This window comes from Poecilia formosa, unplaced genomic scaffold (assembly GCF_000485575.1).
Source record: "Poecilia formosa unplaced genomic scaffold, Poecilia_formosa-5.1.2 Scaffold62, whole genome shotgun sequence".
In the NCBI taxonomy this organism is placed as follows: domain Eukaryota; kingdom Metazoa; phylum Chordata; class Actinopteri; order Cyprinodontiformes; family Poeciliidae; genus Poecilia; species Poecilia formosa.
In genome coordinates, this window is record NW_006800001.1 from 2236619 (window position 1) to 2251385 (window position 14767).

Sequence of the window (14767 nt, forward strand, 5' to 3'; positions counted from 1 at the left end):
TTTGATCTAACCAGCTTCACTGTAGCTCTAGTTGTAAGCTTGGGGTTGTTGTTGTTGTCCTGCTGGAAAGTAAATCTCCACAACAACCTCAAGTCTTCTTCAGCCTCTAACAGGTTTTCTTTTGACTGTATTTAGCATCTCTGACCAACTTCCTACTGTAATGACAGTAATGACCAGTGAGCTCTGTGGCAAACTGTGAACAGGATTTCTTGTGGCTTTCCTTCTTGCCGCTCCTCTATAAAGTTCAGATCTGTGGAGAGACCTATTTCATTGCTATTTAGGTCGTGCTCCGTTTTATTTTGTGGCGTCAGAGTAAAGAGGCTGAGGAGGAAAGCTTTCGGCATTTCAACTCGTAAAGAATTTTGCTGGCCGCGTGTCGCTTTCCCTCCGCTTCACGATGAATCGCCCTTCGGTGAAAGTCTCTGTAACGCCAATAAAACACGTCGAATATGAGGTTTTGAACGTGGCAGAACGTGGCAAAAGTTCAAGGGCTGCGTATGCAGCTCCGAAAGGCTCCATAAATACCAAATAATGTCCAAAGAGGAAATGGAGGTCATGTCAGATTTTCGCGTTAGTCTTAAAAAACAGAAGCTCGGTTTGGGGAATAGATATTCTGTAAGAATCAATACCCGGTTTCTACCTAATAGCCTCTTTTTCTTGTCTCTGCGCTGTACCTCATTTCACTTTATAGCCCTACTTCTTCCTTTTATCTGTCTTTCTCATCTCAGTGACCTCACAGACAGCAGCATTCCTTTTATTACTCTCTGCTCTGCTTTCTAATCCCATCTCTTCCCCTTCCTCCTCCTCCTCCTCCTCCTCATCCTCCGCCTGCAGGTGCAGCAGCAGGCGGCGTTGATGGCGTCTGTAGGACAGGGGGGCTACCTTAGTCCTATGGCGGCCTTCGCAGCAGCCCAGATGCAGCACATGGCCACCATCAATGGCCTCCCCGGAGCACCGCTGACCCCCACGTCAGGTAACAGTGCCGGAGGTCAGGGGTTAAAGGTCTGTGGGGGAACAGCTAGCATGGAGGTATAGCATTCTTAATTCTAACAAAATAGAAGAATTTCAGGGGACTTTTTTTTATTTCTTTTTTTTTATATATATATTAGGTGAAACTGGTCATCAGCGGTTCGTTCCCGATGAACATTCACTTCAAAAGCAAACAAAATATTAAGAAAAGAAAGAACTTCCACGAAGAATAGCAGCATTATTAGCACCGAGCAAGTCTCTATGACAACGGTTTATTTTAAGTCTTGTCAGAGGTGTCAATACTAACCGTTGGAGCCGTCGCTGAAGGTGAAAATAAACCCACTGCGATTGGCTCAGAATGCATTAAAGCAAATGGTTCAAATTCCAAGAATCCATCTGCGGCTGGAAAGATGCCCACACCTTTTTTTTTTTTTTTCACTGCTCTGCAGGATTAGCTCAGCGACTCAGGTCTAATGGCTGTTGTGTAACCCTGAGGGTCACACGGGGCCAAGGAATCAGCCCTGACATTTAGCGTCTTACCGGTCCACTGGACCAGCCCCTCTGACATTTTCGTGACTCGGTAGCCGGTCGAAACCGAACTTTCCCATCATGTCTTCAGGAAGAGATAAAAAAAACAACAACAAAAAAACAATGTTTGTCAATGTTTCTGTTATTGCAGGTGGCAGCACTCCTCCGGGCATTAGCGCCCCCACAGTGACCAGCATCCCCTCCCCCATTAGCGTTAATGGTTTTACTGGCATGCCGCCGCCCCAGGCGAACGGGCAGCCGCCGGCAGAGGCTGTCTTCACCAACGGGATCCACCATTACCCGGGTAAGGTTTGATCGTCTGCGTAGCATCCATTAAGAAGTCACAGAAACAGCAGCTAACTTTATTAGCACCTAAATACTGTTTTGTTTTTGTTTTTTTGTTTTTTTTTTCCGTTCTATTTGCTGTGCTTCAAGATAGCAAAACTTTATAGACACAGACCAGTTAGAAGCATGGCTCCAGATTGCATATCTTACCAGCTCTAAAGCATGTTGTTAAGGGGAAATAAATGGCGTGGAGGTGAGCGCCTCTTCACCGTCCCGACGGTGCGAGTGTGAGATTGTGTGGTGAGCCGTGGCTCGTGCTTTTTTTTTTTTTTTGAGGGGATGGACGAAGAAAACTCTATCTGCTTTTTCCCTTTCACGCTCTTGTCTCCGCAGTGTTGCAGGAGGTGGTTTTTAGGGAGGACTCAGAGAAAAACGGCTTGGGCGTGGCTCCGCGGAGTTGTTTTGGGGTTCAGGGTGGCTGCTTCCTCTCCTCTCTCTCTGAAGGTAGCGCTCCTCTCCCACCCGCCCTCACTCTCATCTCTCACCAGGCTCAAAACGCTCGGGAAGATCAGAACCCTAAATATTTTGTGGGGGTTTTTTTTTGGCTGTTGTGACATTTCTGGAGAAAACTGGGAGGGATTGTAATCTCTGAAGATGAACAAGATGAACCGGCAGGCTCTGGGGGAGCTGCAGTGATTCACAGCCCAGACGGCAGAATGTGTTCGCAGGACATCGTTCAGATAAGCGCTCCACAAATATGACCTTTATGAAAGAATGACAAAAATACTTTGTTTGAATCTTTTTAAAGTTTGTAGAACATTAACAAAACATAAGCAACATGTCAACTTCCCTTCCCGACCCACACCACCAAAAGTACAAAAATAAATAAAATTCAGGAGAGCAAAACAAAGGCAGTTTGTGAAACGTAGAAACCTTTTAACATGACTATAGAGAATCTAATGGATCACTAGCATGGCGTCTACGTAGGTCACCATGCTAGTGACCCGCCACGCTAGATCTCTAGCAACTCTTGTTGAATGTGTAGAAATCCTTGAATTGCTGCTCACAGATAAAACTTTGTCTAATCAGACTGAGCTGAAGAAGCAACTGAGAAAGGTTTCACTCTTCGTCCGTCTCCCTGGAGACAAACCTGGCGGATCTGCGAAGTATTGACCCAGCATGCCAGACACAAATTATGAACCACATTTTTCCAGACTTTTACTTGTACAAAATGTTTAAAAAAAAATCCCTTTCTTTCCACTTTAAAGCAATTCACCACTTTATGTTGGTCTATCAAATGAAAGATTGCAATAAAAGGCCATATAAATGTGCAAAGTTTCAAGGTGTACTTCTGCCAGGCGCCGTATCAGGGAATGACAAAATATCCTCTAAAATTTGCAATTAAATGACATTTTGAAAGTCGGATGTTTCCAAAGTTTAAACAAGCAGAAACTTCCAGTGAGACACGTCCACTCGAGAAAGGCAAGAGTGTGATCTCGCCCTTTTCGCAAACCGTGACCTGAGAGTAACCTTTGCCTGTTGCCCCCGCCCTCCTCCCCTCCCCCCCCGAGCAAAATAGCGCCTTCCAGGTTGGAAAAGAAAGCTACAATATGATTTCACACTCTGTAACTTTTATAGAGCTCTATTTTAGCCCTCACCTCTCCTCTTTCCTCCAGGCCATCTGTGACTGTGTGTCAGTGTTGCTGTCGGTTCACAGTGTGTTCGATATTTTCTCGGCTGTTTCGAGTGATGTTGGGTCTATCGGTGTGTGTCTCTGTGTGCGTCCTCTCTCAGTGGTGTGTGCTCTGTGTGCATGCGCTGCCTGTGGACCAGACGGGTAGAAAAACGCGCGCGCAGGTACCATCCCCGGATGTACGGCGCCAACTCGTGGCGACAGATGCGTCCGCTGCTGTGCGTTTAGCTCTCTGCGGAATGAAAACCGTTTTGTAGGATCTGGATTTGCATGACGGAGTTTTTGTTTGGGTTTTTTTGGGGGGGGGGTTTCCTGTGGTGTGGTGGTGGTGGTGGTGTGTTTTTTTGTCTCTTTACTCCCTCGAAGTTGTACTTGTTTTCAAGAATAGCACACTAGAGCTACTTTGAAGATGCCTCAGCAGGAGCATGAAGTGAAAAGTTTTGGACACACTGAAGGAAAAGCGAGCTGCCTCTAACCTCCCTGTCTGTTCTCCTTCTCCTTCGCTCCCCTTGTTATCTTTTCCTCCGTGCCCTCTCTTCCATCTACATTCTCCGTCCGTCTCACCTCTCTCCTCCTCCTCCTCCTCCTCACTTTTTCCCGCTGAAGCAGCTCAGAGTCCCACTGCGGCCGACCCTCTCCAGCAGGCTTACACAGGAGTCCAGCAGTACGCAGGTCTGTCCGTCACTCTGTCCCTCCGCAGCTCATCCGTGTGTCTGTCTTGAGTGGCACGGGTGGCTGCGAGTTTGCATCCGAGACCCTTTAAAATAAATAATAATAAAATTAAAGGAGTGCAAAGATAAGCACTCCTGTTTTCAAATTAGGTATTTTGATCATGTAGCCCTCCTGTCTTTTCGGTCCAACTGGATCAGTTTATTCTCTCCCGGCGGTGTTTGTGCAACACGCAGACTCCATTGTGTACGCTATCTGATCGATTGCTTGCTGTGCTCCTGCATATATCACATTGTTTGTATGTATTCAAGTGTGCGCTGTATTCATGACTGTTATCTGATGCGCGGCGTGTGTGTGTGTGTGGGTGTGGGTGTGTGTGTGTGCGCGTGTCTTTGTGTGGGTCTCAGCAGCCTACCCCGCCGCATACGGTCAGATCAGCCAAGCCTTCCCCCATCCTCCACCCATCATTCCACAGCAGCAACGAGAAGGTAACACACACACACACACACACACACACACCTATACACGCACACAGACAATACTGCAAAAATTTAATTTTGCTGTTGCTTTTCTTTCAAGCTTTTACTGCGTTTTTCTTCTCTGTGTCTGAGTGGTTCAGGCAGCTATTCTACACAACGTACTATTTTAAATCAGATGAACCGAGGCGAATCTAAATGCCCCAATTTTGTTCTCCGTAATTTATGACAAATAATTTTGAAAAGATGAAAGGCCCTTAAAAGTGAATTTTGAATCAAAGTAACAGGATTTAAAAAAAAAAAAACGGAGTATCTCCAACTTTGCTGTAAACCTGCTCATATAAACTTGATGACCCCGAGGAGCAGCAGGCTCATGTCTGGGGCATCACTGCCCTCTAGTGGAGAAGATAAAAAGCGCTCCAATCCGTCGTGACGGAGTCTGTGGGTTTTAGGCTTTTAGTGGTGATTTGGTAAAGGACAAACTAAAAATACAGAGAGGGGTGAACATGTTTAAAATTACTGTCAACTAACCAGAAAACACCCAGATACAAAAATACGAGGAGAGGCAGCTGTTTACTACAATTTCAGTCAGACGGCTCTGTTACTCTCAAAGGAAAGTTATATTCTTACAGTCTCTTGGTTGAAGAATCGACACCGGGTCATTGCATAATGTAATTTGCAGAAAGTGGGACCGCTGTGAAACAAAGGCCGAACGAGTCAGAAAGCATCTCAAAGCGGTTACCGTGGAGAATCTGTGTGACTGTGACTCTGTTTCGAGATGTTGAAGTTCCTGGTGTTATGAACTCTTGAAATACTGCGAAGCTTTAAAGGGAAAAACAATCAAAGGAAGAGTTCACTAGACAGTAAGTCAAGCATCTTCCATGGCTATCTCTCTCCCCAGACCTGAAAATGTGAGAAACAAGCAAAAAAGAGAATCTGTGAAAATATTTTACTATTTAAACAAAATTACATATAAAATTAGAGGTTTTCTTCATGATTATACTGAAAAAAAAACAAACAAAAAAAAAAACAGGAGTTTTGACAAACCTTTACCAGGCGTACCAGTTGTTTTGACTGAATCTTCTCTCATGGTTAGTTTTTTTTTTTTTTTTTAACTTTTGCCTTTTTCTCACCCTCCATCTCTCTTTCTCTTCTCCCGTCTCTTCCCTATTTTCGTGCGTGTGTGTGCGTGTGTGCATGTGTGTCTCCTTTTCACTGTTCCCATGCAGGACCAGAGGGGTGCAACCTGTTCATCTACCACCTCCCTCAGGAGTTTGGGGATGGAGAGCTGATGCAGATGTTCCTGCCTTTCGGTAATGTCATCTCCTCCAAAGTGTTTGTGGATCGGGCGACAAACCAAAGTAAATGCTTTGGTGGGTAAAAATGAACAGAATAAAAAAAAATCTCTATATATACTGATTACTGTTTTCTATTTATTTTTATTATTTTCATTTTCACTGAATGCATGAGGCGATTTTTTTTTTCTCTCCTTTCCATTTTAAATTAAAGCAGAACACTTTGCTGCAGCCGTGCAGAAATGCATGCATTCAAAAATGATTTCTCTCTTTATTCCTATTAACGCCGTTTTACTCCGAAGCTCAACTTGTTTTCATTTCTGCATTCATATGACTTTTAATTCCTTTATTCCTGTGACATTTTTTTTTTTTTTTCTTACAAATATGTGATCTCGGACTGAACTGCTGCTGTGTCGCTTCGCCGCTGACAACGATGAGCTCAGAGTGATGGAGAGCGTTTGATGTTGAGTCCATCAGCTGCAACCAATTAGCAAATTAGCTCTCTCATTAATATGACGCAACATGAATGTGCTTGGAGGAAGGAGCGTTCTGTGAAACCTTCGTGTTGAGTCTGTGTGTGTTTGATTGGTAGCTGTTGCGAAGCTACTGTCACTGTGCTGTAAAAAGTATTCGCACCCCTTGACCTTTTGTCACGTTTCCTTATTTCGTCAGTGTATTTTACTGAGGATTGTACAACAGCAGTGCAAAGCTGTGCATACATGTTAGAAAGAAAATTGTATTTATTTTTTTTATTCCAGCATTGCTCAGCTCTTACACGTCCAACATGCTGCTTCAGGTCTAGTTACAGATTCTCAGTCGGGTCTGGGGTTGGGGTTTGACCAGGCCGTCCTGGCACGCTAACGTTCTCTTAGCCGTCCCTCCGTGGCGCCGGCTGCGTTTTCCAGGCTGCTGCTCTGCTTGGAAAGTAAATCCGGTATCTGCCCCAATCTCACTTCTTCTGGAGCCTCTTTTTCTTCCAGTGTTGCCCTGCGTTGTGCTCCATCCATCTTCCCATTAACGCTGACAAACATCACTGTTCCTGCTGCTAAAAAAAAAAAAGAACAAGCGCCCGTCCCATGGAGGTGGCGGCGCGCTACGTCCACGTGTTGCAGTGGGGATGATGTGTTCAGGGTGATCCAGTGTTAATTTCAACATCTCAGCGTTTTGTATGTAGGTGAAAAACATTGGGGGTTTTTTTTTCCCCTGATCATTACATTTCAGACTTTAATTGGGGCTTCTAACACTTTTTTTTTTTTTTCCAACAATGGCTTTCTTCTTATTACTTTTCCATTAAGACCAGATCGTTGTAGTACACAGCTGGTATTTCTGATCTCTGCAGATCCTCCAGGGTTAGCGTAAACCATTTTGCTAACCCTGACCCTTACTCCCCCTACCCAACCTCTCTGTTAAGGTTTTACACTTGTGCCACACTCTTTTCAGTTATTTTCAGACCATGGATTGAACAGATGTCCAAAACTCAGTAATTTCTGTTATAATTTCACCCTGATTTAAACGTCTCCACAACCTTAATATCACAGGATGATATTTGCTCACTTATGTCCTCTTAACAAACTTCTGAAAAGCCTTCACAGAAAACGCTGGATTAAGAACGGGGATTAAACCACACACACACACACACACACACACACACGGACTCTATTTACTAATTGGGTGCAATTTATTGTGCCGGTGTAAAGGGGCAAATCAGTCCAAACCGTTCAAGGGATGTAAACACTTTTGCAAGGCACTGTGCATGCATTGCTTTATTTTTTACTTTTCCTATATGATTGTATTTCATACATTGGTGACTAACTGATGAAGGATTGTGTTGCTGTCTCATACTTTTTCTATGCTATTTGGTTGGAGGCTTCATGTAATATCTTACTGCACTGTTATAGTTGCTTTTTTTTTTCATCTGCAAAAGATTTTTAAAGAATTTCATTGTTGCCTTCAGTTTTATGCTTTGCCACACTATGAACATCCAAAATCAAGGATGCGTCTCTTTTTCAGGATCACAACTCCTTCGTGAAAAGCCACGTCTTTAGCCGCTTCTAACCCTTACTCTGTGTTGCCTCATGAACCCAAACTCTTCCTGCACCTTCACCTGACGACGCTGTGTCCTCCTCCTCTTCCTTCTCCCCTCAGGATTTGTGAGCTTCGACAACCCAGGTAGTGCCCAGGCTGCCATCCAGTCCATGAACGGCTTCCAGATTGGCATGAAGAGACTGAAGGTCCAGCTCAAGAGGCCAAAGGACGCCAACCGCCCCTACTAGCCCCTTCTCCCCTGCCCCAGCCGGCCACCGCGGCAGGCGGGGCAGCCGCCGTCAACAGGAAGAGACAGGTCAGGCGTCACTTGAGCCGAGTAGCCGAACCGAAGCGTGCGCGGCCGCTGCAGTATTAAACTGGCAAACGCCCCGATGGCGAGCCCATTTATGGTGCCGCCTGATGTGTTTTCCATAACCTTTTATGCAAGTCATAAAACACTCGCAGGCACCTAATAACAGCTTGATCATCTGTAAAACGCTTGTAAAGATTAGTGAAGTCTTACTCCGGCGCAGACAGTTTAAGAATATATTTGGTAAAGGTTATGCTAATGTGGCTCGTCCAGGACTTGGCAGGGAGTACGAGTGAGAAACTGGTTTTGAAAGCGGACAGCATTTTTAAAAAAAAAGAAAAAAGTAAAGTCTTTTCGCTAATCTATGAATTTAAAATCGGTAAAAATGTGGGTTTAGCGTTCTCTTTATTTCTGTAATACAAAGATCCATGCCCCCTGGAAAAGGTGTCTGATCTTGGAAACAGATGGGGTCTTTTTTATTTATTTATTTATTTTTTTATTTTAATGTCAGTCAAACACAAACAAAGCTGTAGAGGCATTTCCTTTACACGCTGCCTCCTCTGTTTGCAGAACATCTTTGCAGTAAGTGACCCCGCATGTTACCCTGTAGGTAAAAGATAATTGGTAAACGGCTCGGCGTGTTGCGCTGAGAAGGAAACGGTTCCGAGGGGGTGAGGGCAGGCATTTATTACCCCTCAGGCGAGTAATTGTGCCGTTCCTCTTTGTCTCCCCCCTTCATCTGTGTGATGGAGGGTTCAGGCCACGTCGTTCATCCACCGCTGATGACTTCATTCAAGGGCAACTTATCACCCACTCACAAGCCAGCTGAACCATACCGCACAGTGTCCTGGGGCAAATCACTGGCAAAATATTGCATTCTCATACGAGTTTGACAAAGCAAGCACAGGGGCGCAAGTTTTATGGCGTTTTTTTCTACTCTTTTTGCATATCTAAATATTTTATTTCTTTTTCTACAGACTCCAAATGCTCCAGTTCACTCTCCCTGCACTGTATTTCTTTGTCGTTGTCCGAGAAGGTTCAGAAAAACAGGTGCAGCTAAAATAGTCTGCCATTATATACAGTCATGGGAAATAGACGAAGCGCACTTTAAGATTCAGTGGCTTGTAAAACCACTTTTAGCCACAATAACTCTCGGTAAACACAACCTGTGACAGACTGGTATTTCGTGGCCTTTGATTGTTTGCAGCTTTGCTAATGTCTTCTCAAAGCACTTAATTCATGTTGATTTCCGGCCTTGGACACTGAAACGCTTAATCTGTCCAAAAGACAGAAAGCGTTCCTTCACTCAGATGCAACTTTTGAAAATCAAAATGTGTTCCAGGAAACATTTTCTTTACGACAGAAGAAGCTTTTTTTTCTGGCGGCAGCTCTGCTAAACTAACCAACCGCTTCAGTCTTTTTCCGACTCCGATGTCGTGGAGTTTAACTTTTAACATGCTAGCAGGAACGTTGCACAGTTAGGGTTTTTTTTCGCAATTTCTCCGACCAGTGCAAGGTTGAACGTTGTGACTTGGGGTGACTCTTGGTAAGATTGGTAGCTGTCTTAAATATTTCTAATCGTGATCCTTCTTATTGTAACGTAGAATGATGTTTGAAAATCAGCCTTTAAGCTCTTTCCAGAGTAATCGGCAGTAACAAATGCTCCTCGAGGGTCATTGCTGGAGTCTTTCCTCCTTGGCGTTACACTAAACCTCACCGGTTTCCTCCTGACCAGCCGACTGACACGACTCCTGGTTTTACAGAGGTGGTCAAACTTGACGGTGACCAGCTAATTGTCAGTGTGCATTACAGGCTTTGTTATGTCGTTTTAAATCTGTAGGGCAACTTTTTAGTGAAAAGAGTGGCAGATTTTCTACGTCGTCGTTGACAAACCCATTTCTTCTGTGTTTTGCAGGATTTGTTGAGCTGAATAATACGTTGACCACTTGCTACCCACCGCTGAGCGCAAACTCAGCTTCTGGACCACAAAGTCTGCTTCAGAAAAAGAGAGAAGAGAGCGCGAGCATTGACCCGGTCCAGGACACTTCCCTTTGGATGTACTAAAAACTTTTGAACTGAGAGAGCGTTTTCTGGTTAGCACCAGGACTTCTTTTCCTCCTGCACACATATATACACCTCCTCCACCTAAAAAAGAAAAAAGAAAAACAACACAAAAAAAAACCTGCTTGAATGACAGCTACCTTTTTCTGGACCACAGACACTTTTACTTGAACGCCGAGATGGGGGGAAAAAAAAGAAGTAAAAGATCCTCCATAAAATCTACTGATAATGACCAACTCCACTAAACTCTCCAAGGGGATATGGACGCCAAAAGTCCAACAGGAAAAACAAACTTCTTAAAACCTGAACAGTGGATTGCCGTAGGGGATCCTTCTGAGAGGGACGGTTTCGGGGGTGTTTTTTTTTTTTGGTGGGGGGCGGGGTTGGGGGGTCTTTTTTTTTTTTTTGGACAGCTGACTTTTGAAGGCCAATTTCTAAGACTTCAAGCCACCAGGTGCAAATTGAGAGAGAAAGAGAGCCGAGGTAGGGAATGTGACATTTTCGGGACACAGATTTTGGGATGGCCACCTTCAGCTCGGAGTGCCTGTCCGTTTCCAGGGAACACCGTTTGCCGAGGAGAGCCACAGCAACGGATTCCAGGGAGTCTTATCCGTCATTCCTTAGTTGTTTTAGGGACCAAAAGACCAAACGTTTTTATCGCTGAGGACTTGTAGCGCTAATATACTCGGACCACTGCATCTCCTTTCGGTCAGCATCGTCTGCCCGGAGAGTTGCACTTAAAGCAAGTGTACATTTCGAATATATACAAGAAACCTGTATATATACACATATATATATTGCTGATATGCTTTTTTTGAATACAGGCAGAACTATTTCAGACGACCAAAAGGGGGGTCTCTCACTTCGCTAGTTTACAATTACGCAAAATGTTTATTTTTGTTCCCCTTTTCGTTTTTTCGTCTCGGGAGGGATGGCGAGTGCATGGGAGGGGCTGCTCCATATCACAGCCTTATCTTTTTTAAAATCGACATCCTAACCTCACAGATAAAATAACATCCGAAACGTTTGAAATATACAAACTTGTTTATATTTGCAGTACATATATATATGTATAACGAGCATTCAAGCAAATGTATTCATATATATACGGTATATATGGATAATAGATATTAATCACAAATATATGTATTTATATGCACATGTTTTACATATGTGCGACTGTACATAGAGCGGCTACTGACTACGTTGAGCTGTTTTGTTTTTTTTGTTTTGTTTTTGTTTGTTTGTTTATTTTTTGTAGAGTTTAGAAGGAGTTTGAAGCATTGCTCTGCTTGGGAAGAGAACCACACATCTGGCAGCTCCCCAAACACTGCAGGCATTCCTGTCTCTGATAACCTATATGCTGACACACGACATGTTGCTAAAAAAAAAAAAGAAAAAGAAGAAAGATCAGCGTGTGTGAGAAAACGTATCTTCTGTAAATATTATCTGAAAAATGCAAAAAGCCACCTCTCAGTAGCAGGCTTTAAGGGAATCAGGCTAAAGAGGATTTTCTTTAGAGGAAAAGGACAATTATCTTCGACTCTATTCCAAAACATATCATGTGAGCTCACACACACACACGCACACACGCATACACAAACTTCTCTTTGAAACTTGAACCAAAACGAATACGTCTCACAACCCTTGCTCTCTTTTTGCATTCAGTAAAGTGCATGTAGCGTATGGGCTGTCACCACGTCGAGGTGTGCCTTGTCACCTGCGGAATCTGCCATTCAGCACTGTGCTCCCACAATGAAGAAAAAAAAAAAAAAAAACAGACACAAAGAAACCCGAACACACACTTCTGCAAGCAGCCACTGCGCTATTATGATGTCAAAAAAAAAAAAAAATCCAGGCGGATCCATATCATTTCTCAGCCATGTGCAGAGCTTTAGCGCACGTCAAACGGAGCAAACCGTCCCGTCACTGCTGGGTCCACCGGTCTTTGGAAAGAAAACGACACAAAAAAACATGCATTCAGAGCTTAAAGGAGACACACTCTATGAAACGTGGGCATTAGGTGACCTGTCGGCACGTAAACTGTCAAAGCAGCGTGCGGGGCTCCTGTAAACTACCTTCTTTCCTCTTGTCGAAGCTGGAGCAAACGAGGCCGAATGAGGGAAGTGACCGAGCGGTATTTACAGCTATGACGTTATTGTAATGTTGGTCGGGAACGTGGTAACATTTGGCAGTTTGTGAGCAAAAATCTGCTTGTGACACGAAGCATTTACTTTAAAGATACGTCAGATCGCCTTATCCCCTTCCAAATGAATACAGAAGCACCGCGTCGGCACACAGTGACGGAAAGCCCTGGCAAAGATGCGTACACAAAGCCTTAAAATAAACGGTTGTTACGGAGACATCGTGACCCGTAAGATCCCACACTCTCTGCTGCAATTGTCCAACAGTAAACTTTTGAGACTTTTTTTGTTTTTAATGCGTTTCCTCCCTAGCCATGCTGCTCATTGTGCATATTGGCAAGTTGCAGGTGCATCGCAACAGATTATAATGTCTTTGAAAAGTTTATATTTGGTTCAAAAAGTCAACCTGGCAGGTTGCATGAACACAAAATTATATTTCAGGGGACCATTTAGCTAACTATGTCCAACAGCAACTGAAACCCCAAAATTAGATTTTTTCAGAAACTTAACACGACAAGAAAAATGTTTTGAAATGTTGAAATTTACGCTATGGCCTGTGAAATCCTGGGGTAGACTGCAGACCACTTCATTGTTGGACATATGATTATTTAAAACACGAAATAAAACAGGATTAGAATACAAACAGAGTAATGCAAACTAACAACAAAATCCACCAACATCAAAAAAATTAAAGTTTACAAATGTATGTGTATTTTTTTTAAACGAATTAGTATTAAACGAAATACATTTTTCACCGATATTCTGATTTAATGTGATGCACCTGTTCGGCCTTCTAGGTTGTACCTCCAGTCGTAAAGTTTACGTTTAAAACTTTTTAACTACTTTTCTTGTAAATATGTGCATGTGCACATTTAAGTGGGCAGATTTCTTTTTTTCTTTGCGGATATTTCCCAAGTTATGAAGACGAACAGACATCTGCCCTTCTTGAATGATACTTTGTATCCATCCCATTCTGAAGCGTTTATAAGAGAAATTAACCATCTCACACATTCTTCCCACCCAGAGAGAAGCTCTGGATTTAAAGTCCCTACAAAAGTAAATTGAAATTGCTTCAATTACATTTACATTTGCAGGAATCATAAAGGGTGTTAATAATTATGTCACTTTATTTTCCCCTTAGGAAATAAATGTACTCAAATTAAAGATTTTTTTTTTTCCTTAAATTTTCAGTTAGAGATTATAGTACTGCGAAAGAAAGAAAAAAGTATTTTATATTTTATTGCTTTTTACACATCTTTACCAGGGGTAGCAGTTGGACTTGATGGACCGGTGCTGGTACCGAATCTGCTAAATGAAGCAAATCCTTCCACTCAGTGCAGCTGCTATTTCACTTCATGGTTCTTCAGCATAAAGTTTCCTACAGTATTTTACAGAAAAATGCTGTAAACACCTACTATACACTTCCAAAAGGTCAACAGACGTGGATTTATTGGACTCCCCTCAATGCGTATCGAGCTGGTGGAGAATACTTCATGAATATTTATAGATATGCATATTTATAAGGCTACATGACACTTTTGGAAGACGACGCTTCCCGTTTGGTATCATTACTAGTTTTGGTGTAAACTGTTCACTATGCCGATGTCCCGGCGTTTGCGTATAACCGTTTTTTTGTTTGTTTGTTTTAAGCTGTTTGAAGAATTTGGCATTTACCTTTAAAATCCAGCGAGGGTTAAAAAAAAGAAACTTGCACCACACATTCTGGGTTACTTCTCTTTTTCTTTTCTTTTGCACGTACCGGTAATTTACTGCGCGTGTCATTCAGAGGAACCCGGATGTCCAACACGATTGGGTGCATCGGAATAAACCGTCTCTAACGATAGCATCGTCGGCCGCCGCATTGTGTCCCTTTTCGACTGCCCCACTGCTGCACCAAGAAAACTTCACAAAAACACAGAGAGAGACACGTTCACGGAGCAATCCTCCACGTCTTTTTTAACCCGTGCTTTCACGTTGAGGGACGTAGGAAGAGATGAAGCAGTCACGTGACGCATTCGTCATCTTCATTTGCTCTGAATCAAAGCTGCAAGTTTACAGGTTGGGAAAGGAAAAAAAATAAGTAAAAACAAAACAAACTTGGTTCAACAACAAGAAACAGAGCAGAAGTTTGAATATAAATATATATAAATATATACATAAACTGATGAATATACTGTAAATTATTTCTTTTTTTGCTCTGTTTTCTTCTGTACATAGGTTTGCATATTTTATAGGACTTTTACTTCTATCTACAAGGACTGGATAAAGTACTTTAAATACTTTAAATAAATAAATATAAATATAAATATATG

At 42.9% G+C, this 14767-nt stretch overlaps 1 protein-coding gene across 4 annotated transcripts; it reads left to right on the forward strand.

The window, feature by feature from the left end:
• The first annotated feature begins 221 nt into the window (after positions 1-221).
• On the forward strand, positions 222-11762 carry LOC103139573 (CUGBP Elav-like family member 4). 4 transcript variants are annotated; one of them, XM_016672545.1, is made up of 8 exons: positions 223-973; positions 1649-1801; positions 2176-2286; positions 4082-4147; positions 4552-4632; positions 5850-5993; positions 8061-8256; positions 10166-11762. In XM_016672545.1, the coding sequence occupies exons 1-7, from the start codon at positions 856-858 to the stop codon at positions 8186-8188; spliced, it is 801 nt and encodes a 266-aa protein (XP_016528031.1). In that variant the 5' UTR covers positions 223-855; the 3' UTR covers positions 8189-8256; positions 10166-11762. The 4 variants fall into 4 exon arrangements, with proteins under 4 accessions (XP_016528034.1, XP_016528031.1, XP_016528035.1 ...); XM_016672547.1 differs by having other exon boundaries at positions 227-973; positions 4085-4147; XM_016672548.1 differs by lacking the exon at positions 2176-2286 and having other exon boundaries at positions 222-973; positions 4085-4147.
• The last annotated feature ends 3005 nt before the right edge of the window (positions 11763-14767 follow it).